Source organism: Rissa tridactyla, chromosome 5, assembly GCF_028500815.1.
Source record: "Rissa tridactyla isolate bRisTri1 chromosome 5, bRisTri1.patW.cur.20221130, whole genome shotgun sequence".
In the NCBI taxonomy this organism is placed as follows: domain Eukaryota; kingdom Metazoa; phylum Chordata; class Aves; order Charadriiformes; family Laridae; genus Rissa; species Rissa tridactyla.
In genome coordinates, this window is record NC_071470.1 from 29,368,126 (window position 1) to 29,393,075 (window position 24,950).

The 24,950-nt window shown below is 38.3% G+C and overlaps 1 protein-coding gene across 6 annotated transcripts in view; it reads left to right on the plus strand.

Moving 5' to 3' along the window:
• SORCS2 (sortilin related VPS10 domain containing receptor 2) overlaps positions 1–24,950 on the plus strand; it is a 576,222-nt gene that overhangs the window by 491,580 nt on the left and 59,692 nt on the right. For all 6 annotated transcript variants that reach the window (XM_054203166.1, XM_054203171.1, XM_054203170.1 and 3 more), the window contains exons 9-14: positions 65–244; positions 6,655–6,801; positions 8,176–8,278; positions 17,945–18,021; positions 22,919–23,010; positions 24,458–24,565. In XM_054203166.1, the coding sequence (XP_054059141.1) occupies positions 65–244; positions 6,655–6,801; positions 8,176–8,278; positions 17,945–18,021; positions 22,919–23,010; positions 24,458–24,565 (707 nt within the window). The remainder of the gene's footprint in view (positions 1–64; positions 245–6,654; positions 6,802–8,175; positions 8,279–17,944; positions 18,022–22,918; positions 23,011–24,457; positions 24,566–24,950) is intronic.

The following is a 24,950-nucleotide window of genomic DNA, read 5'->3' on the forward strand; positions in this document are numbered from 1 at the left end:
ACTTACTGTTTGTAAAATAGAAATTATGAGAAAGGGAGTCATTTTGTATCTTATTTTTCTCCAGGATTTACAGATAATCAGTACAGATGAAAACCAGGTGTTTGTGGCTGTTCAGGAGTGGTACCAGACAGACACGTACAACCTGTACCAGTCTGACCCGCAAGGTGTTTACTACTCTATCCTGCTGGAGAATGTCCGGAGCACAAAGCAGCCAGAAGAGAATGTCCTGATAGATATTCTGGAGGTAGGTCTTTATCTCTTCCAATATGTGTAGTCTCGGTAGAGTTTTAGTTTTATTTTTTTTTTATTTTGATTGAATATAATTAATTTTACATTAATATATTTTCACAGTTGTTTTTAATGTAAAAAGACTAGGATTTCTTTCTTATTGATAGTGCATTGTTACTACTTACGTTTCCCTCTTGCCCTTGTGCTGTGTGTTCTAAGAACAAGATTCTTGGTATGAGGTTCCATGGATGTGCAAAAGCAGAATTGGCTGAGTTTGTTTTTTTTATTTTAAAATATTGAGAAGTGAAACTGGCAGCGCAATTTATTATTGAAGTAAGAAGTTATGCAGCTGCCTATGTACAGCTTTTTTCTTCTAGGTGACTTGGTGATACGCTTTCTGACTCTGAGCAGGACATCTTTTAGCCAGTAGGGTCTTAAATAGTAATTGCGTGAGCCTTGTGCTAGGTTGTGTCAGCTCGGACAAGCAAAGAATGGACAAAATTAGATACTGGGCAGCAAATCTTCTTGCTTTCAGTAGGTGTCTTGTGCAAACAGCATTTGCTATGAGACTGTCCTGTAAACAAATCTATCTTGTATTTTCACATCAGCTCACTTGGCACAAGAAAAGACTGAAGAATACAGTATTTTGGAAGAGTAGCACAAACTGTTATCAATTCCATTCCTGTTGATGATGATATTTAAATGTTATAAGGTGTTGTCGTGGTTTAACCCCAGATGGCAGATAGGTCCACGCAGCCACTCACTCCCCCTGTGCTCCCCCCTGCCCTCCCCCACCCCAGTAGGATAGGGAGAAGAGGGAGAAAAAGGAGAAAAAAAAAAAAAAGAGAGAAAGAAGAAAGAAACCCCAAACCAACCAAAGAAAACCCAGACCTCATGGGTTGACGTAAAGACAGTTTAATAGAACAATAACGGAAGAGAAAATAATAATGGTGAAAGAATATACCAAAAAAAAAGTGATGCAATACAGTTGCTCACCACCTGATGATTACTTGCCCAGCCCACCCTGAGCAGAGATCGTGGGTCCCTGCCCACTGGCCAACCATCATTTATATACTGACCATGACGTCTATGGTATGGAATACTCCTTTGGCCAGCTTGTCCTGTCTATGCTCCCTCTCAGCTTCTTTGTGAAGCTGAAAAAGTCCTTGAGTTAATAGAAGCGTTACTTGGCAGCAACTAAAACAGTATGTGTTATCAACATTATTCTCATACTAAATCCAAAACACAGCAGCTACTAGAAAGAAAATTAACTGTATCCCAGGTGAAACTAGGACAGGTGTACATTTGCTCTGGTTCTGTTCTTTCTTGTAGCATGGTAGCACTGGCCATTATCAGGGTATTAAACTAATGGACCTTTGGTCCGACAGTTTGGCCACTGCTACTCTCTAATCTGCCTGGTGTTAGTTAAAAAAAAATATCTTTATACGTGCACTAGATTTTTCTGGAAAATGTTTGTAGTAATTCAGGGTACAAGTCATAAATATACAGAGCTGTTAAATGGCAATAATTAGACTCTTCTAGGTAGGGGGAAATGACAGTAGTTTTTCCCCCACCTTATCTCCTCCATCGTTGTTTAACCTTTTCTTTCCGAATGGCTCTAGTAAAGCAAAAATTGTGTCATTACCAATGGTTATTTTCTAGACTCTACCTCTTTAGAAATGAGGCTTCTTAATGAGTGAAGCTACACATTGTGTGTAGCCACATTCCCAGAGGGTGATTTGTTGAGAGCATTAGTTTGCAGCTCTTTGCTCCTGGTCACTCCTGTGGGATGCAAAGCTCAAAGGGAGTTGGGTGCAATCTCTTTTCCCTGCGTAGCATGTCATTTCAGATAAGTTGTACAGAGATGCCACCCCTGGATGTCCTTTTTTCTGAAAGAGTTATTTACTTAATTCAGTTTCACTGATGATTTCAGAAATTCACAATGCTGCTGAGGGCACATTTGATAATGCGCAAGAGAAAGATATCCTAGATTATCGTGGGTGCTGGATTAATTTGTAGGGTTGCATTAAAAAGAAAATGTGCACATGATAAAGAGTAATAGGAAAAACAATACATGGAGCCATACATTTCAATTTTTTAGAGCTATTTTTGGAATAGACTTGCATTATAGTAGAACACTTTTATTTGCTTACAATAAGAAAGCCTACAGCTTCCAGGTAGCTTATATGATAAATAACTGGTGTCCATTTTGTGTACTAGAATGGGATCGAGTACTTGTATCTATAAGTAGCATATGGATTATTTACACAGTAATAAATAGCTGCTAAATATAACATGTATTGCAGTCCTTGAGGATGGTATGTTTTTGGTTTAATCTGGGTTTTCTCTCTGGGCATTTTGATGCAAGTATCCCATCTCGGCAAGAGGAATCTTCAGTGCAACACTGAGACAGTCCTGAACGGCTGACCAGTTCTCTTTCCACCAGTGCATAATTCTCCCTAAAATTTGCACTGTTCATCTTCGTTATCTTCTGCTGACCTCACTTCATCTTTTACTTGTACATCTGCTGTAAAATCTTTTATAGGTTTCTACCTGTCTGCGTTCATTTTCTTTTATATGCTTTATCTTTTTTTTTTGTACTGTATTTCTTTTCATGTTGCATATGAGAAAGGGGAATAATTCCAAAATACTTGTTCAAAGAAGAAAAGACAAAGAAAGGAGCATGCCCTTGGAGCACAGGAAAGGAGCATAGACATTTGTAACTGTACAAAAGGAGTGTGTCCTTGAAATTGTATCAAGTACTGCCAATGTGAACCAGTCACAAATTTGACATAGGCATATTTGCAAAATGGGCACACGAATGTAATACTTCTAGATTGGATCTTGTTATGACTCCTCATATGGGTAAGAGCTACATAAGTTGCAGTACACATTCTTCATCCTTTTTTTCCCAAACAATAAATTGTATATATTTAAATTTTAATCACAAACTTCTATTATATAGCTGTATTTTTTGTATTTCAGTAACTGCTTCTAATAAACACTGTGGGGCCATCTGAGCAGTGCTTCTTGCTACCAAGTAGTATAGAATATTGTTTGGCTGTAAAATCAGTAATGTAAAAATGCAGAAATTAACGTGTCAGAATACATCATCATAGCAGGAAACCCATTTAGAGAATAGGTTTATAAGGCACCAAGTGCCTTATGAGCATAGTGGGGTACCACTAACCCCTAGAATCATAGAACCATAGGGTTGGAAGGGACCTCTGGAGATCATCTAGTCCAAGCCCCCTGCCAGAGCAGGGTCACCTAGAGCAGGTTATGCAGGAACGTGTCCAGGCGGGTTTTGAATGTCTCCAGAGTTGGAGACGCCACCACCTCTCTGGGCAGCCTGTTCCAGTGCTCTGCCACCCTCAAAGTAAAGAAGTTCCTCCTCATGTTTAGGTGGAACTTCCTATGCTCAAGTTTGTGCCCATTACCTCTTGCCCTGTCCCCGGGCACCACTGAAAAGAGCCTGGCCCCATCCTCCTGACACCCACCATTTGAGTATTGATAGTGTTGATTTTAAGTGTTGATAATTAAGTGTTGATAACATTAAGTGTTGATAACGCATCATGATAACATGATAACATTAAGTGTTGATAAGGTCCCCCCTCAGCCGTCTTTTTTCCAGACTGGAGACCCAATTCCCTCAGCTTTTCTTCATAAGAGAGGTGTTCCAGTCCCCTAATCATCTTGGTAGCCCTTTGCTGCACCCTCTCCAGCAGTTCCGTGTCCTTCTTGAGCCAGGGAGCCCAGAACTGGACACAGTACTCCAGGTGCGGCCTCACCAAGGCAGAGTAGAGGGGAGGATGACCTCTCTCAACCTGCTGGCCACACTCTTCTTGATGCACCCCAGGATGCCATTGGCCTTCTTGGCCATGAGGGCCCTGAACTGTTTTGGAAAATAGGTGCTCTGTGAACTAATCCAAAAGTCTGAAGAAAAACAAAGGAAAGGTACTTTTGAATTTCCTTCCTTCTGTCTTGGGTAGATACTGGACTGCTCATCAGAGTAACTGAAAACTCAACAATGTTGAAATGTCTTCTTTTCCATAGCACCTTATTATTAATGTGAATCTTTTTCCTTCTTGGTAGAAAGATGCTAATCTACCAATTTTAGATTAGGGAATTGAGTCAAGGAGTAGAAAGTACGGAAGAATTTGGATGCCTCAGCATCACAGTTGAATCCAGAAGGCAGATTTGACATACAGCATTTAAAGACAGGTTCAGGTGTGTAATTACATTACATACCGGACAAATAAAATAGAAAATGCTACCGGGGGGATGGGCTGTTTTAAAACCGCCATTTTTTACACAACATATTGTATATTAGTTACTGGTTTTTAGGTTAATGCATCACTCCAAACATCATGCTTCTGAACTTTCTCTGAAGATAGATGCCTGAAACTTATTATTTCAAGCAAGATTTATGCCTTTCATTCAACATAGCACTGCTGAAGTGCTGGTTGGCTTTTATCTTTTTTTAGGAGCAGCGGTGAGAGAAGTTAAGTGAGACACTGGAAGAATTTTTTTCATAACCTTTCTGTCTGATAGATTCAAACACTTGTGTGCCATATTCTAGAGAGGAGAAGTTTCTCTTAGCACTTGGATAGGTTAGAGATGGGAATGCAGAAAAATTTTAGGCTGACTCCCATTGAATGATTATATGGAATGATTAAATATTCATTAAACAAGAATGAGAGAAAAAGAGAGACAGAGAGAGGAAATAAAAATATTCTTGATTCTTGATTGTTTTTGCCATCCACAAATGAAGAGGGAAACCTCACTTGCAGTCCCTGATCTAATTATTTTTTAAATAGTTAATATTGTGTTCACTGGAAGAAAGACATGCACAGAAATTGAACCTCCAGTCTGTCTTCTCAAGTAAATGTTTGAACTGCCAGGCTTTTCAGTAATATCCATGGCTGTGCCGTCTCTGGAAGACAGAATATGTAATAAAGCCCCAGAAAGATGAAAGTGCGCTGAAACTGAAGAAAGCAGGTTCCTAGTTTTTTCCCTCCCCTTCCTTTTCTCACCTGCACTGCAAAGTGGTTGACTTTTTTAGTATGTCTGACCTGGAGGTGATTCTGAGCTTCCAGCATGCTGGATAGTGAGCCAACAGCACACACATGGCATTTAAGGAAGAAGGAACTCATGAGAGAGTGCGGTATTAAAATGTCTATACGGAATTTGGTTATATAAATGTAAATATATTTCCAAGTTCTAGGCTATTACCATAACCAGCAGGGCATTCTTATTCTCTGTAGATTTGGGTCAGTTCCTTAGAAAAAAGCATATATTTCTAAACAATAGATAGCGAATCTGTAGCTTGATGAAAGGGATGCCTTCTTTTCACCCTAAATGCAGACTTCTGTTAAATTAATGTCAAAGGGAGTTCATAACTGGTAGTAGGAAAAAAAGGAAAAGTATTTTAGATATAAAATAAATAGTAAGTCCAGGAATGAATCGGGTCAGTAAGAGGCAACTATTCCTGATTATGTGAGGAGCTGGCTATCTTGTGCAGTCAGTTGTAGTGAATGGTTCAGTTTTGTTAAATGTCAGCACGTAAGCAGATTAGAGAGCTGTACTATGCTGGAAATGGTATATGAGTTGATATACATTTTCAACATTTTTTTTTTTTTTTAATCAAGAAACCTTATAAATAATTGCAAGGGAAATGAGAGCTCTTAAGGAAACCTTCAAATGTAATACAAGATCTTATCTCGTGGCATTGGGTGGAATATTAACACATAACATAAATGTTAGGGGTAGAACTAAACACACTAAGGTGCGATTACTGTCTGCATTTATTTCCTACAAAAGGCAATTGTGCTTCCTAATTCAGTGTTATTTTGAAGGATGTTATATTGTATTTTGTTACTGTAACCTATTTGTGTACTATTTGTATGATATGGGTCACAAGACTTCAGTGTAAAAGGCAGGTTGCTGTTATAAATTGCTTACATCATTTGTAGAATAACATTTTAGAGATGTCCATATTTAAAAAAAATGCAGAGCTGTAATTTTAACAGTAGTGAACAGTAAGGCCATGCTATTGTGATTTTCGTATATTGCTGTATAAACGACGTGATTTCATTAGCCTTCTGACATTGAGAGCTGTATATCCTTTTAAAATACACTTAGAAATACAAATCAGTTCAATCAGTTAATAATTATTGTCCCCTTCCCCCATTCACCCTTTCCTGTTATCCTTTTGCCTTTGTTTCTTTTTTTTTACGAAGTATCGTTTTTTAAAATATCTTTAAAGTTTTCCTTTTTTTTTTTAAAGTATCATTCACTTTCCTAGCGGAGAAGCTACATGAGGTACGCAGTTCAGAGCCGCAGAGGAGCAGCTAATCAGGGATAATCCTTGTTGAAAAAAATGTATATGTGCTGGTCATTAATTCTCTCTCCTGTATGCTCCAGGTCAGAGGTGTAAAAGGAGTCTTTCTCGCCAACCAGAAAATTGACGGGAAAGTTACAACTCTGATAACCTACAACAAAGGTCGTGACTGGGATTTTCTAAACCCTCCAGAAATTGATATGAATGGCAAACCGACAAACTGCAAACCTGTAAGTGGTTCTTTTTAGCCTGTCCTTTCTCTAAAGTGCACAGGAATTATTTGTATGGTAGGATGTGCAGTAGTTTTAACAGCCCAAGAGCTTTGCGCCAAGTTTACCAGCCAAACTAGTGGGCAAATCTACTTGCATTACATAGCAGTGGTGTCCCAAGTCATCTTGTAGTGTGAGTAGTCACGGCCCTGTCTGTAGCACTGCATTTCTTAATGTAGAGCTTACTTTCACACCAAGAAGACCTTTTTTTTGTGTGTCAACCACACAACGCAGTTCAGAATAATCACAACAGCCGTTTGTCTCTGGATACAAGGGGTGCATCATCAGTCAAATAGATACCAATACCTTTTCTCTTTCCATCTTTCATATTTCTGTTTCATCTTAAACCAAGGTAACCCTTGGTTCCCTGTTAAAGGGAACTCTTGACAGTTGCTTGAAAATAAACACCACAGTTAACTGCATGAAAAAGGCCTTTTTTTTGTAAGATGATGTTATTTCAGTTTGTTTAGATGTCCCAGCTACCCATAATATTTTGTTATTTTCGGGGCTGTACTGAAAACCTTGTATTTTTCTCACTGATTCTCTGCTCCTGGGGACTCCAGGCTCTGCGTCGATGGGTGAAATAAATACTTTTAGTCCTGCCACTGCCAGAGCTCTGATCCCTCTCCACGTAGCAGAAGTGGAGGGCTGGAGCTTCTGGCTCCCTTTGGAAGACCGTGCGGTGTGATCTTGAATTCAGCCTGCAGGGCCTGATCCGGAGCTCTCCAAGACGAGTGGAGGGCTGGCAGTGCCAGCAGCTCCCAGGCGATGCTGGTAGCCCACTCCTGGTCAGATTGCTGTGAGCGATATGACCTCTGGGTGCCACTGCATAAAGAGCAAGAACCAGTAAGTTGCTTAGCCAAGGAGAGACGATAGATGTGTCCAAAAGTCATTATGGTATTTTTCATAGCTTTTTTTTTTTCTAAAAAAGAAATTTCAGTACAAACAGTTGGTTTAAATCATCATTTTACCAGTTACCTGGCACCAAAAAACATACAATACTTGTTGCTGTTAGTTATAATTTTTAAGCAATTCTTCTGTCACAAGGGTTTTTTATACAATAATTTCAGTCTGACTTTCGAATTTGGAAATCTTTTTGCTGAGACAGTGGCAAACTATGCAGACATCACCAGAGATTCTTGTTAGCTAGATAGCTAATATTAACTGGATATTTCAGACTGGACTTTGGCTCCATGGGAAGCAGCTATTCCCTTTCTTTACAAAGACATACATTGCTGAAGCTGGTCGCTGACTGTGTTTTCATTATTGTAGGAACATAACTGTTACCAGTTCTGTTTTGTTTTTTTAAAACTTGTCATCTTCTTCCCCCACAAGCCTGATTGCTACCTTCACCTCCATCTCCGCTGGGCAGACAACCCCTATGTGTCAGGAACAGTCCATACGAAGGACACTGCACCAGGGCTCATAATGGGGGCAGGTAAATGCTTAAAATTATTTTTTGAGACCTGAAACGTGGCAGCAGTTCTTTGTAGATCTAGTCTTTTGGTTTATAACAATACCATGCTAGAAACATTGCCAATGTAAGGCTTTCCCTGTGGAATAACCCTTTATGGGATCTCTTGATCAAACAATTTAATAAAAGTTAATTGAACTCCCAGAGCTGCGTTTTCTAGGACAGATATGTAACAGGATACATTATGTTTCTCTGTGCTGTGTAATATCTCCTTCCTCATTAGTGCGATGGGGAGGAGTGACAGTGGCTGAAGGACTTGTCCTGCGTTCTTTTTCTCTAGAAGTGGGGTGTAGGGCCTCCAGCATCATGAATAGCCCAGAAAACTGATGTAAACAGTGGCCAAGCCTTTGTTCTTTATGCTTAGATAGAGATAATTTGTCTTGTCATTTTTATTAATTCTCTTTTTGCCTAAAGAGAGATGAAGTGAAAAAGGCAAATGCGTCTCTGTGGTGGGAACAATGCTGGTTGTGGCTTCTCCATGGACCCGTGGTACTGTGAAGTGGCATTTAATAAAATAATTTCTATTGCAGTGGTGACTACTCATCAAGAAAAATATTCTCATAACTCTGTTTTACTTCATATCCTTGTGATTCCTCTATTCATTTATTTCAAAATTATTGAAATGTTAACTGTTCTAAGAGGTTTTTTTGTAAAATTGCATTATTTTATGCTTGTTATGGATTATATTTCTGCCTTAGCTTACACTAGTCTCTTAGAAATGGCTTACTAAATTGAGAATTTCCTGAGAATATCAAGGTGAGCATATTTGCTGTTGAAAGAAACTGACAGCTGCATTACTTCAATATAACTGAAGATTTCAAGTTTTGCCCTAGTGTTAATGGAGTTTAAAGTATTTACTTGAGGCAGACCTACCTAGTGAAATGCTGCTGTATTTTTATTGACACGAATGAGACTAAGAATTTCTACGGTGCCCTGGTAGATACATTTCTATTGGGTGTTTAATTCACTTTTTATGAATTCCAGTAGTTCAATAAAAAACTTCCATCTCAGGGATCTTCTTTTTACATGAAGGTACTCCTATTCTAATGTAGGTTCTTAACTTTAGCCTCACCATATTGTACCTGAATGCCTTCTAGTAGCAAATGAAGCAATGGGGTTTAATTAATTAGTACATTACTTCTATTTCATTTTAATCTGTCCTTGTTTTATCTGATGTTGTGAACTGATATTCTTTGAGATACTGGATTGTTTTCATTTGGTTGGGTTTTGTGGTGTTTGACTGCACTGTTCTCTGAGATTATATTAGGGATAGCAGGTTGGAGAAGAGTATTTTGCCCTTAATTCCTTCCTGAAATGGGGCGAGATTTTATCCCTTTGACATTGTCTTACAGTAGCAGTAGGTAAACTTGTCAACAGCTTTCCTCAACGTGAATATGAGGGAACCTTTTTGATGACATCCAGATATCATTAAGAACTGGACTGATGTTAAATTTGACTTGATTGTGGAGCAACTTATAATGTAATGAAAATGGTAGAGGGGCACCATCCCTCATAGCATCGCTATGGAACTGCTATGAGGGATGGTGCTAATCTCTAGCTAGGAGAGATGGTGTGAAAGTGAGAAAAATTTTCCCAAGAGTGGTGCAGTACATCCTTCCTCTGGTAGAAGGTCATGTAGTTGCAAATGGAGCTGGGGGATTTATTTTGGAGTCTTAAAAATCTTAAAGAGCTACTGCATCCCCTTGCCAACAGATGAGATGAATCAACTCTGATTTTGACTTGCATTTATATTATTTGGATGCTCAGGTCATCTAGATTCAGTGCACATGTTCAGTTTTATCTGGCAAACCTGATATCCTTGTAAATTTACACTTCTTATCAGAAATACTTCTACCAACAATGAGCTTGAATTTCTTCTGGCCTGATCCTTGAAATTGATAATCCTATGCAAATCAACAGAACTACTAGGTTCTTAGCACATTCATTATTGGAATTTTACTGCTAGGTTTAGGGAGAGCACATCTTCTGGAAATGACCGGCGGTGATAAAGATCTGTGAATGTCAGTTGATCAGAGTGTGACTAGGAACCATCAGTGCCTTGTGCTGTAAAAAAGAGAAATGTGTTCTGATGGTGAAGTAGGTAAACAATTGCCAACGGAGAGAGGGAAATATTAATACTCTGGGAAAATACTGTGACTTATAAGAATGCGTATAATTCTGATCATCAATCTTCAGAGCCAATGAGCAGGTGCTAAGAAGGACTACTTGGCAGTTATGGAAATAGAGAATATTTAGAAGAGGAACCTCATTAGCTGTGAAAAATAAAGGACAATAAAGAATATGATCTTTTTTCCTGAAACTGTAACTATGGGGTAGAAACAAGCAATGTAAACAAGTGGATAAGAATTAGAAATTTCTAGAATTAGAATTAGAAGTTTCTGACCATAGGAGCCATGAAGTTGTTCCTCTCAATAAGAGCAGTGTTGCTATCAATCAAAAAGGCAAACAAACAAACAAAAATCCCTTTAACATGGAGTTTGGCCACTTGATAGAAAGCTTATACAACACAGCTGCTTGTGGTAATGGAAAACCTAACCTATGACTTAAAGATAGTTTTGATACTGTGCTTGAAAATCAGAGCACAGAGACTACTGAATATTGTTTTAATTTCAAAAATAATTAAATGGTGAACAGCATTCATGCCTAGAGCATTTGGGAAAAATGCAATAATAGGATTTTAAAATTGCATCTTTTTAAACTCATATTTGAAAAAAGAAATCCACTCTATTAAAGTTGCATAAATAGTTCTGAGGAATGCATATTTTTAGCTTATGTATATATATAAATTGTTCAGACGGAATATTAAATTTTATAGCTGCATATTAAAGTGTTCTTTTAAATAACTGCTTTGCTCCCTGTAAGGAATGTAATAGGATTTTGCATTTACATTTGATTTTTGTGCATTTTAATCTTGGCAACAGCTTCTATTTCTCACAGCATCAGCTATGAAATGTGTGTCAATTGATGTGTAAATTTTTATTATAAACTTGTGAAGGACTTCTGTATGAGAAATGTTTAGAGAAAGTGTAGATTTTTCAGGTGCTAGTTCACAACAATTGTCTGCTTAGCTTTCAATCCTGACGGCAAATCAAGCAAGCAGCAAATTCTGCACGTTCACACGAATTGAGGAAGTGCTGGAAAGTTCCATTTACTTTTTGTCGTATGAGGCCCAAATACATTGCATACATTGTGATAAATTTCTATCATTTTTCACAAAAGTAGCATACTAGGATGCCACTGTAAAAAGGATGAGGGAACAGGGAGATGACTGGGCATTTTCCAGTGCATTTTTGAGTGAAGATGCTGCAATTCATTTGGATTTTTCTTGCATCAACATGCTTCCCCACTCTGATGGTGTGAATCGCTCCCTCAGCTAAACACATCTTCAGCTTGCCAGCCAAAAACTGTCTATTTGGGACATTTAAACACAAATTGGTTGTATGTTTGTTCTTCACTGTGACTACAAGTTTACAAACCATGAAATTTTAGCTTACTGTGCATTGACCAAAGGGATATTGCAACTGTATTAATTACCAGTAATCTAGGGAAGGTACATCTCTCTTTTTGGAGCAGGTATCTGCCTGTATGCTAAATTTAAGTGGCTAATATGGAAAAGATTTTTCCATATTAGAAGGATTATCAAAGTGTTGCATATGGGGATTATTTCTTCTCACAGTAAGCACGTCTAAAATCACATATAAAAATATGGGTAAATGCAGTGATAGGCAGCTCTTAAAACATGTAAATTAATAGTAAATGATAAATGAAAGTAATTTGTGGCACGGTAGGAACCTGCCAAAATGCCTGAGCAAAGACAAACTTTTAATTACTCTCTTGAGATCTGTATGTGTTTTTCACAGCTATACCACCTTTCCAGAGAGCTTGGGTGGCCACTGGTCATCACTAAAATACCTTGGTTTCTTTCACGCCCCCGTGCTACCAACTGCTGAAATGTCATGTGCAAAGTTATGAATAGCTTGGAGAAATATGTTGAAGGGTAGTTAGTATCCCTGTATTCTAGTTTTTGGGACTGCCACCCCTGCAGGGATGGAATATGTGATTTTACCTAGTAACTTCAAAATTAGCCTTTACTCAGGACAAGTAAAAAAGCAAAAGAGGATTTCCTGTATCCCAAAGCACAGTTTGAAAAGGTTTATAAGAATGCAAGTAATAGAAATGAAAGATGAATATGCTTAATCAAAAAGTCCAAAATAAAGACCAAAATGTTTCCCATTGTTTCAAGGTGTCAGAACATAATAACAGCAGAGTCATACTGACTCGGCCCAAGTCCATCTAGCACAGTATCCTGGCTCTGTTGGTGACAAAAGCCTTCGGGGAAGTGTTTAAGAAGAATTCAGGTGTACCTGGGCCCCCAAGCCATGTCTGGGGAGAAGGCACAGACATGGGACTGTTTCTGATAAGTGTCATGGTCAAGACAGCACCAGCTTTACCTCTCCTAACCTACGCAACCCAACATACCTTGGCCTTCTACCCTCAGACACATCTATCATGATCGGGGGCATGCCACATACATCCTCAGTATCTTCACATGAGAACGCCATTTTCACGGCCTATAACATAGCTCTCATGTTATTTCAGGTAATTTGGACTTGAAAAAACAATCAAAAAAACAAACCCCCAAAAGAAAAAAACCCAAAACCTCACCCAAAAAATACATCTTCTGTCTGTTGTAGCACCACCAGGGGAGGGCCGGGCCTGAGTGCTCTGTGGTGTGAACGTGGTCGGGTCATGCCAACTGGCCTCAGGGCTGCAGGACAGTCTCTGGCCTTTCCTTATTTCATGTATGTGTCGTGTTTGCAATAATACTGTCCCTTTATGAGGGAAAAAGTATGAACCTCTAAAAATGACTTTAACTACAGTATGTTTAAAGTTGGATGAGAAATGTAGAAACCAAAGTTGGAGCAAATATTCACAATAATTTGAAAAGTCTTCTTTCACAATAATTTGAAAAGTCTTCTTTCCGGTTCCTGTCATTTAGCTACAAAAATAATATAAAATAAGACAAACTTGAGAAGCTTCTATATTACAGACAAAACTTCTTGAAACTAGATGGCAAAACAGTCTGTGTCATGTGTCAGAGTAGTTTTCACGCCATTTAGATCAAAAAGTGATGTTAAAATTATAGCATTTATAGCTCTGGCTAAAATAGCCTGCAGTTGATTACCCGTTCCAGATGCAGTAACTTTTTCAGTATGAACCTGAATTGCCTTCAGTGTATTATATTACCTTTACTAGTTACCACAGATGGATTTGGAGATCTAACACAGACCTACTGTAATGATAAAAAAGTTTCTGTGTTGTAGCGGCACACCTGAGGAGTTACTACAGACCTTTACAGCTGCAATAAGGAGCACAGATTTTGGTGTGATTCACCAGGCAAACAGCACGTTGATGTTTGTGGGTGTGTGGTACAGTCTGAACACTTCAGGATGTGGTGGGAATGGTACTTACAAACTGTAAGTATTGGCTTCCAGTCTGGGGGCTGAGCATAATTTGGCAGTTTCTCACCTTCTGTATCACTTGATCGTGATGTCAGTTGTGCACGTGTTACAGGCTGCCACGTTTACCACGAATAAGGTTCCTAGTTCCACTTGGATACAGCATGGAAACTTTCAGGATGTTTCAGCTGTACTTTCTGAGTGCTCTTGTGACTTTATAGTCATTTTTTTGTAATGTTATTAATGTCAGGATTTTTTGCATTTCATTTGATGTGAATTGGAGCTGTTGTAAAGGGGTTTATGGGGTGCTATTACATGTGCTTTGTCTAGTTGGCTGGCTTAATCCAGTAACATGACACACTGCGAGGTAGCTAGAGCCTTGAAGTAAAATTATGCACTTTATTTTAAATCTCAAAAATAACAGAATGTCCCAAATCTTTGAAGTTATTTTTTATTAGAATATAAAAAATAAAGTGATGTAACTCTTTAAATAGAGAAAACTCGTAACTCTTGTGTGACACATGTTAAATAGAAAGGTTTGCACATAAATCTGTGGTGAGTCTGCTAAGTTCTTTGAAGGACTTAGTTTTATTCTGGTTCCACTTTTTCAGGCTAACAGCTTTCAAAGATACTATTTGAAATGGTATCACACGTACCATTAAATGCATCACACACCCCTATGTGTTCCTATGGAAATTTCCTTCTGCCTGTCACTCCTGAGATGTGGCTGCGTGGCTGTTTCCCATGGCAAATAACGCCCTGCGCTTTGCAGGAGCCTCCCTGTCTCCATTGGTGACGCAGGTCCCCTGCTTGCTGCCTCTCCTGCTTTTTTTCTTTCTGCATCCACCCATGCTGTTTTTCAGCAAGGCATTGCGAACTGCAACTATACTGAAGAGTTTTATCCTCCCTTGCAGAAAGGGTTTTCTGATGTGCATGAAGACGTGTTTGAGTTTATAAAGTTTGCAAACTTATGTAATATAATTGTGTCTCCTAAAAAATGTGGAAGTACTGGAAATGACAGCCTTCATGAATGCACAGAACATTATGTCAGCAGCCGGAAGTACCTGTCAACCTCTGGGTTTTCACCCTTGGCCTGGGGACAGTCTACTTTCAAAGGCTGAAGAAGCAGGGAAGTCCTTTTTCCCAAAGCAGCGCACCAGCCTCTGGGCCAGGTTTGTCATCAGCTGTGTTTTTTGACAGAATGGCATTTCTCTGTAATTTTAATTGAGTCCACCAACTCCTTTCGCTCATTTACCAAGAAAAGGCAATAAAGGTAAAACAAAACTAGGAGAAGTCATGTCTGTCTTTTTACACAGCTGCAATTACAAAGCTGTTGCTAGTATCGTTCAGTCATTACCATATCAGCTGGATGTAAAGGGCTTTCTAATGAAGCACAAGTTGATGCTGTTTAGTTTACAGACTGTTTCTCCATTAGCTAAGGCAATTTAGCACAGCACTTTTTAAAGTGCAGATCCATAGCAATTCTCAAAATAAAGACCTACTCAGGTAAGCAGATTTAAGTAACTGGCAAAAAGATGTACAATAAACAGCATTTATCCAGGAGCAAAACTAGCAATGCATTCATTAAAGGTATCTGTGCAAAGAAGGGTGTAGACTGACAGCAATTCTTTAGATTCTAGCAAGGAATAAATATTTCTATCCCCAGCTATCTCAAAGAAAAAGTTTTGTGAGTGATTGCAGAAGCACAAAAATATACCCGTTTGCAGAAACATATACCAGTGAAATCTATGCAAAGGAAAGTAAGAATAGCAAAAGAAGTATGTTTTGTATAAACAGCAAATCAAACCTCCCCCTTCCCTTCCTACAAATCCTGAGAAGGTGATTTCTCATTCATACTTCCTTCTAGTGACCAAATTAATCTTCACTACACAAAGCTGATGGGATCTGGTCCTACCTGCTGATGAGATCTGTGAGACTCAGGAAAATCAGATCGTGTTTCCTGATCTTTGCTTACTTGGGGTTCTAGGATTCAAAGTGATAATAAATTGAAAATGCCATAAACCAAAAAGTTTTAAATAAACTTGAGGAGAAAAGACAACTGGATTCAAATGTGAAGCTTTCATTTTAGATCTCTCATTAGATAATATTTACAACTTAATCATGTTTAATTATTGGTTTTTTTCTCTTATAATGGAAGATCTGTCTAAATGAATGCAATGTGACTGTAATCAAAACATGTAATTTTCCAAGGACTGTTGGACAGAATAAAACCCAAAGCTTAATCTGTTTTTTTAAAAAGATTGAACCTTGTGTTAGGTCTATGGTCCTTTGTTCTTAACACTGATGATATGGTTGTAATTTTCTGTCATTTCTGTTGTGGAGGTTTCGTTTCGATTGCTGGTATCACTAGAGCCCTTGTTTCTTAAAACTAGGCAGCCTTATGTACAAATGATAACGCTTTTGGGAAGCCATATGGTGGCCCTTTCTACCCTGGCTCCATGGCTCAAGTCAGCAGGCAGAGCGGTGGGAAGGTGTGACCACGCACCGCCTGGGCAAGCGCCCCATGGCCTCAGTGCTGACTTAATGGTGGGCTGTTTTTGAAGATGAAGGTGTTTGCAGGGGAAAAAATAGGGGATGTTCCCTCCGCAATTACCTATTTCTCTTTCCTTCCCACTTGGCACAACTGCTGTCACATCCAATAGTAGTCATTCCTGATCTGGGAGTCTGTAAGCTGGTTTTGACACATTTTTAATCTTACAGATCTTACATCTACTTCATCTATACGAGCCTGATTCATAAGTGTGTGTTCAGTCTACTTCACCTCCATCCATACTGTACTGACCTTATCAAGTCTCCCCATTGCCTACAAGAACAGGGTCTTATTTTCAAAATGACACGGCCAACTAAATCTGTGCTGAATTATTTGATAAATGAGAGAGCATGAAGTGGGTTGGAAAGATGAAAACCTAAGAAGGGGCAGTGGCATCTTCTGAAACCTTAGATGCATTTGAAAGAAATGAACAGACTCCTATAAATTCCCTGATTCAACATAAATATTCTAATCCTATCTAGGTTGTATTTAGGGTTAAATAATGTAGAGTTATACTATTAAGCAGTGGTGCACACGCAATCTGGATATTTTGGGCAGTGGGTGCTGTCATTCCTCTCAGGAACCTTTCAGCACTAATGAGCGCACTCTGCGTAAACAGATCTGTTTTGGTGGTTAAAACCAGCTATTTATATAACACACAAGTGAAATTTCATACCACTATCCTAATCTCAAGTGTTTTCTTCCCTCGTCTCTTCTGCTTAAGAGGATCTCATAACTTCAGTCTTATTTTAGCTGTAAAAACATGCAAAAACCATATATTTAAGTCAAAATCCCCTGGAGGATACCATTCAGAAGGAATATTGTGCTATGATTGCTTCTCCCCTAGAATACTGTAAACTGCCTGGTGGCTTAATAGTTTGCTATTTGAAAATACCGCATGTTAAAAGATGAAGATCTCAGTATTTGGGATTGCATCTGCTAAGATCACCTTCCACAAGTTTATTTTAACACTTCTGTTTGCTTTGCAGTAATCTGAATGCTAGCTGCTGCCCCTCACTGCATTTTGTCAAAATATTCCGTAGCTTCCTGGTCAATATTTAGGTAAATCAAGTAATTCTGCTTTAGATTATTTTGTGTTTACATGCTTTTTCAAACCCCCTGCCCCTCTTTTCAGTGTTATGTATTTCTCCAGATTCTAGATTTTGCTACTACTTCATAAAGTCTTACAGATAAAAGATTTTTTTTTTATTTTAACAATTTAAGTTCAAGATTAATAATATTACAGAATGAGGTTCAGGTTAAGGTATGGCTTCTGAGTTTATGGTCGTTTCAGACTTACATCTTAAATATGCGTTCTTCTCTAATAATTTTTCAGCCTGCAGCAACAAAAGTAAAATGTTTGGTTGTCCTCATTGCTCCCACCTGTAGACAGCTAGCAATGTAAGGAAGGAAGTTAAAAGTGTATATACGTGGTTTTAAGAGGATTTATCTGGTGCTCCCAAAAATGAAGCCTGCTCATCATCTGAGTTCAGTTCTTGCTCTGACCTAGAAACTTCTCGCTCTGAGTAGCACCAGGACTAGATCCAATCTCTCTTGCTTACGTGGATACAACCCTCGTTTCCTCCTGTTTCGTGACAGGTAACCTGGGGTCCCAGCTGGTTGAGTATAAAGAAGAGATGTACATAACGTCTGACTGTGGGAACACGTGGCGTCAGGTAGGAAACAGGAATCATCAAAAGCACCTGGAAATAATTTCAATGTGCTCAATATGATGAATTTTATAATGCTTAACTAATCTTTATATACCTGCTGTTTTGAGGGAGGTAGCTATTATTATCCCCATTTCGCTTGGAAACTGGGAGAGATTAAGGAGGTGATTTGCAAAGACTCAAATTGGTCGGGCTGTGAGGTTCTGCTGAAACTTGAATATTTCAGTCTTTTTAAAGATTTTAGAAGTATCTTGCATTAAAAAAACATAGAGTCTTTTTTTGGTTTTTAATAATTTAAGTAATCTTCCTATGCTAATGATGAAGTGGACTTCAGCTAGATCTGGCAGTACAAATATTCCAACCTGAAAGAAGAAATTCCTCTTCTTCATACTCTGAAAACTGGTTATTTAAGCTTCAACTTTTTTCTCCATTGAAACTGAAAAAGCAAAAAGAGTTTGAAAAAAGTGATAAACCTTTGAATGTCTTTTAGTATGATTTAATCCGTTCTGGGACTACAAGCATCAAACATTTTTTAAAAAAACAGTCTTGTAGTAGCTGTAATGTTATTTGAATTCTGGATGTCTTTTGTTTCCAATGCCTAGTGTCAATTTAAACATTGCACCTTTATTTTGTATTTTTTCCTAAATAGGTCTGTCTCAGTGATGTTTAATCACAGGGATATTTTCTTTTTGAGTGTAAACAGCAACAGCAGTCATGATCATAAGATATAAGGAAGTTCTGGAATCTACTTATAGTTTATATCCAGGAAGAAAACAACCCTCAAACCACCAAAGTGTGTCAAAAAGTCGTTTACTTTCACTTAAAATAATATTTTAGTGTTCAGCTAAAATAAAATTCAGTTGTGTTATTATCCGAGAAGAAGTAAGTGTGAAAATGCTCTCACTAGTGTTATTGATCTCAGGGAGTTTGAGATGAAAAGAAAAATACAGATGATTTCTTATATTGCTGTTGTAGGGTGCCATTAATACTCCACAGAAGGACTTTTAAGAAGAAATACATTATTTTTGTCATGATAATGTCCTTTGAGGTTTAAAAGATAAAATTTTATGCCAAATTCCTTCTTGAATTCTAGCAGATGATAAATAGGTGTTTAAATGCAAAAGTCTACCAGGATTTACAGTGGGTACTGTGTTCTCTAATACTTCACAGAGACCTCTCTAATAATTTATTGTCACCATTTGCCAAAGTTCTGTTTTTCCTGGGGTGAAAAATAAGAAGGAAAGAGTGAAGGGGATAAAATTCATGTTTTCACTGCTTTTTATTTAAGAGACGCTCAGGCAAATGATACGTGATGAAGTCTGACCTTAAGGTGACTATTGACGCTGTAAAACCAGCCACAAACTGATCCCTCACTATGACAGTCAAAATGACAAACATTATTGCTAGCTTTATTTTAATTACAACTGCTTCGAAGCTTTTGAAAGAGCTTACTCAATCCTAATATTTGCCATCAGAATGAAAATGTAGATTATTGTATGTATTTTATGGCCTCGCTGTTCATGATCAAACAGTTCTTCCAGAGGAGAGCGGTACATTTGCTTTCTCTGTTGGAGTTCATGCAACAAAAGACAAGGCTTCAGATGATATGGGAATTATTTAGACAGTAAATTACAGGTCTTCTGAGCTGGCAAAAAGCAGAACAAAGCTCATGTTTTGGCACAGCTCTTCAGGTGGGTTTAAGTCACTGACTTGGAAACTTTACAGTTGTCATTAGTGAGTGCCTGTCACCTTTCTCACATGCCACGTGTGATGTTGCGGAGCTGTCTACAGACTAGAAGAAAAGCAGTCTGTGCTTGAGTAAAGTGACAGAGCAATGCAAGGAAGTAAATATAAAGGAATTTGGAGAAAAGGCAGTTCAAGGAATTAATTAAAAGCTTCCCTGAAATAATAGCAGTATTGGTTCATAGGAATATAGGACTGGGAGGAAGGTCAAAGATCATGTAATCCAATCATGTGCTCTAAGACAGCATCAAACATACTAGGAACGCTTCTAACAGAGGTTTGCCAGACCTGTTTGTTAATCCTTCACTGTAGGAGATTCTGCAGTCTGCCTTTGTGGTATTTCGCCTTTCTTCGTAGATTTTTCCGAATATCATAGAATAGTTTGAGTTGGAAGGGACCTTCAAAGGTCATCTAGTCCAAGCCCCCTGCAACGAGCAGGGACATCTTCAACTAGATCAGGTTGTGCAGTACCCTGTCTAGCCTGACCTTGAATGTTTCCAGGAATGGGGCATCTATCACCACTCTGGGCAACCTGTTCAGTGTTTCATCAAACGTTAAACAAAAGCTAGTGGAGCTTTTTGCTGTTATTCTTGCAGTTTCACAAATTTTGCAAGGTAGGTTGATTTATTCTTGTCTTTGAAGAGGAGTGGTTTCCTGTCACCTTTGAACAACTTTTCAGATGTTGAAAGGTGATTATCGTGTCTACCCAGAGCCATAGGGGTTTTTTCCCTTGGAAAAAAGCAAACTGAAATCCACTGATTTTCCAAATTGATTCAATTTCTGAAGTGTGTTTCCTTTTTGTTGCTCATCGATTGGATGATCTAATGTGACATCCCTCTCCCGAAGCATGGTAAAACTGGATGCAAAATTACAATGGCTGCAGTCCCAGCCTCTCACCTCTGGGAAGGTCCTACTGGCTTATCCTCTGTTTCCAGATTGGAATTTAGAAATGGATGTCCCTTGGTGAGAGAAACAAGTGACTGGCCATTTTTGGCTACTTTTTTAACTTCTGTATCTCAGAGTAAAATTGTGTGGAGTATATTTCTCTAGGATCACTTAAAAATGATTTAATTGATTTCATGGAGCTCTCCTAATTGCTCCCAGCAGATACCTTGTTCTGAAGTAGTTGCTGAAGTTGTTAGGACAGACACAGGAAGAAAACATGGACAGCTGAAGGAGAGAGAGGGAGAGAAAAGACGTTGACATTATGTCTATAAATCACATCATATGCTTGAAAAAACACGGAAGAAGGAAAAAATACAGAAATAGGCTATAAAAATCTAGTTCTGTAGTGGCTGGCTACTAGTAAAGACGATAATATGTATGTTACCTGAACTTTAGTTAGTGAAGAATTCACGGCTGATTCTGAACATACATGCCCCTTGTTCCTGGGCTCGAACTTCAGCTCTGACACTGGGACCACCTTTGCCTAAATCCTTTGCAAACTGTTTCCCTTGGGTTTGTTTCTAGAAAGTAGAGATAAATACTTACTTGTGTGCTGAACTCCACAGGCATGAAATCGTTAATTCTTTTCAATGTACTGAAGATGAAGATTTGCTTTCATAAGGAATTTCATACATTTTGCTTACCAACTGTTTGAAATGTGTGCAAAAAGAGCATGATATAAAGATGCCGTTAATATGCCTGTAATGTATCTGCTGTGCTTTATAGTGTGCTAAGGCTGGCGTACTGAAATGGTGCATGAGAAAGTGCCGTAGCGCTTTTCTGGGAAAACCTAATTTGCATTAAGTGATGCAGATACCAGCTTCCTTTGTCTTCAGCATGATGCTGAAGCTTGCGGAGACTTCATGTCCCAGCATATACTGTTTCATTTTGATTTGAGCAAAAGTTCAAACAAAGTTTAGAGGAGGATCAAGCCTCTGCTTGCTTATTTGACTCCAGCTGATCTCATCCTTTTGAAGTGCATGTCTGTCGTCTACTGAATTCTCTCCTAAAATATGCAGCTGTGTGGAACAAGTAGATAGGACTGTAAATGCCTCATATCAGGGTTTTGCCTGTAAATTGGCAACGTTGAAAAACCGATCGGACACTTGAAGCCCTAGGATTCCCATAAAATATGCTCTTACTAGATGAGAGGAAGACTGAATTCTGAACCCAAATTAAATGCTTACTATTTTTGAAGTAATCGTGAATGTGCTCTAAGATACTTTCTCCCCCCTCTGGTTCAGACTTGCTGATAAATCCTCTAAATGTAGCATTTAGTACTGACAAAAAACCAAGCATTCAGTGATGCAGATACCTGTGATGCATCACTATTTTCTCATTCACAAAACAAAGAAAAGCTAACCTTTATGTTTTTCACCTTTGCTTTGCCGAAGCGTGTAGGAGGCTGCATGTTCATCTATTAACTGCGAAGCGTGTGTAGTAACTCGCACTTTATCACCTGCTCTTATGTTAAATGAACTTTCACACGCTAATAACATGAGTAAACCCTGTCTTAAAAAAATAGATTTCAGATGTAAAAAAGGGAAGATATCTACCTGTTCATTTATTTTAGTTCTGCTGATGACCTCTAGAAAATGTATGAAAAGAATTTAGGAAATTTTGAATCCTTTAAACCATTAAATCAGTATTACATGTATTTTGGTTCAGAACTAAGAGCGGCCACTGTGTGAGATCACATGAAGTTTGAATTTAAATAAATCATCGACACTGGAAATGCAGAAAACATGCTTGCACCAATTATTTCAAGTTCTGTAGAGTCTGGAGAACATGTGAGAAATTCATGGATGGCAATACTTTTCCTATTTTTCTTAGAATTAGATTACAAAGCATTTTATTCTGCAAGGTACACAGAATATGGCAAATACTGAAGTAAGGTGATAGGTCACTTGGTGATATATAATAGGAAGAAATGCAGAATGCATACTGTGAGAAATATAAGCTTGGGTTAGAATCCCTTTAGACAGTTTAATCTGACTGTGATTTGAACCTGAACATTTTCTGATTCACCTGCTTAACTTTCTTTTTTTTTTACAGCTGTGAGAAATACAAGAGTTAAACTGACTTTTATGTCCTTTTCAATTTGAAGTGTGGACGTTATAAAACATATAAGTCTTTTAATCCTGGTTTGCTCATACGTTTTATTTCTGCTGTTTTGTACATTTGCTTAGGTGGCCTTTTCTTGTCTGACTTGTAGGTCTTTGAAGAAGAGCATCACATCTTGTACCTGGACCATGGTGGAGTTATTGTGGCCATCAAGGACACCTCTATCCCTCTGAAAATACTCAAGTAATCCTACAGTCAATTAGATTAGAGCTATTGTGTATTCAAGACCTCAGGCAAAGTTCAGAGTTTAAGATGAGCATTTCAATGCGATCATGTATGAAATGCAGCTGGAGTCAGCTTAATTTAACATTCATTAAGTCAACAAAATGCAGGTGGATGTATTCTTAAAGATTATGTCATGGTGCTGAAGGTACCATGGCATAATGCATTAATCATAATAAAATTTTCTTGCATCAAGTGTAGATATTTTCCCTTAAAAGGCTACCCTGTAACTCTACAGTACAAGCCACGTTCAGCATGGTTATTATCTGCTACTGGTTTGCACCAGCAGTATATGGTTATGATGCTTATCCTATGGTGCATCTATGGCCTAGGTATCTGGTCACAGTGAATGAAGAGGTTAGAGAATAGCCCCGAGTTGCTCTGGCAAGAGCAATATAATGTAGACTTTGGGATTCAATGGGGAAAGGACTTACATGTGCTTATGTGCTGTGTAATACAGTATGCCAGAACCCCAGTTGATGTGAGATATTCATGCACAGATTAACTGTAATATGTGTAGATCCTGTCATATAATGATAATGCAGCAAATGGCCGCCTTAGCTTGTTTGGCAGGAATGATTTGCTGCAAAGCATTTTGTTATAAAATATCGAGTTTTAAACTGCATGATAGTGAAACAAACTATGGTAACCTTATGTAATGGCATACAAAACTATCATCTTGGTCATAAAAAATGCAAGAGATCTGTATCACTTGTGACTAGGTTCATTTTTGCCTAATACTGTATACACTAATAGGAACTAGGCTACGTACTTGGTTAGCTAGAATGAAAGCCATCATTAACCTACTATCCAAAAGACCTGGAGAAAATGTACAGAAGAGACGAGACTTTGAATCGTGAATTTTGGGTGCACAGAGTATTTGAAATACGTTTTGCTGATTCATCGGCATCTTTTGCAAGTTTTGAAGTGGATGGTAGCAGCTGTGAAGGACCATCATCTCGGTGCCTGCAGTTTCCGCACCTCCCACGTGTTTTAGCAATTGAGTTGTTTTGCCTCTCCTGTTTCACTGACCTCTGCTTAACAGGTCTCTAGCTCAGAGACTACTAGAAAGAATGAAGGATAAATTAACTTGCTCTTGAACCTACATGGTAGCAAGATAGTTTGTTGACAGACCTTGGTCTTTATGTGCCTGAGAATTTCCATTGTTGTGGTACATTTATATACACCTTCTAATAAAGATGTGAGCCCCTGGATGTGTTGCTGAGAAAAAGTTCACATTCATATGATACACTGTCCAGGCATACTGTATTTTGGTGATCGTAAATGCTGGACTTTAGTAGTAAAGGGTTGGGGTTTGTTGTTTTTTGTTTTTTTTTTTTTTTTTTGAATGAATTCTGTTTTGTATAATAATAGCTGTAAATGAAAACCATTTCTGCTCTTTTTACAGGTTCAGCATAGATGAAGGCCAGACTTGGAGTACACATAATTTTACCAGCACTTCAGTCTTTGTAGATGGGTTACTTAGTGAACCTGGAGATGAGACACTGGTCATGACGTAAGTTTCTGGTTTCATTTTTTTTTTTTTTCAGCGGGCTCTCTGCTTAAGCACTTGAGCATATTTTTAATTGTGGATGTTTGAGAGAGTCCTCGGGTCAGTGGCTTTTGCTTCTGGCATTCACACAGATTCTTACACTGATGTCCAAACAGCCCTAGTGTGCAGCGTGTCTTTGATGTTATCTGAGTGCAGTATTTCAGATTGTAAAGATGAAATGTTATGTTCATGTGCAATTTCACAGTTACCACCAGAAACAGTAGAATAATAGGACTGCAAATACAAATCTGAGAAATGTAGGTAAAAAATTAACTATTCCTGCATTTTTTCTGTTTTCTACAGATTCTTAGGCAGACTCCAAAAATGCTAAACATCTATCTCTTTTTTT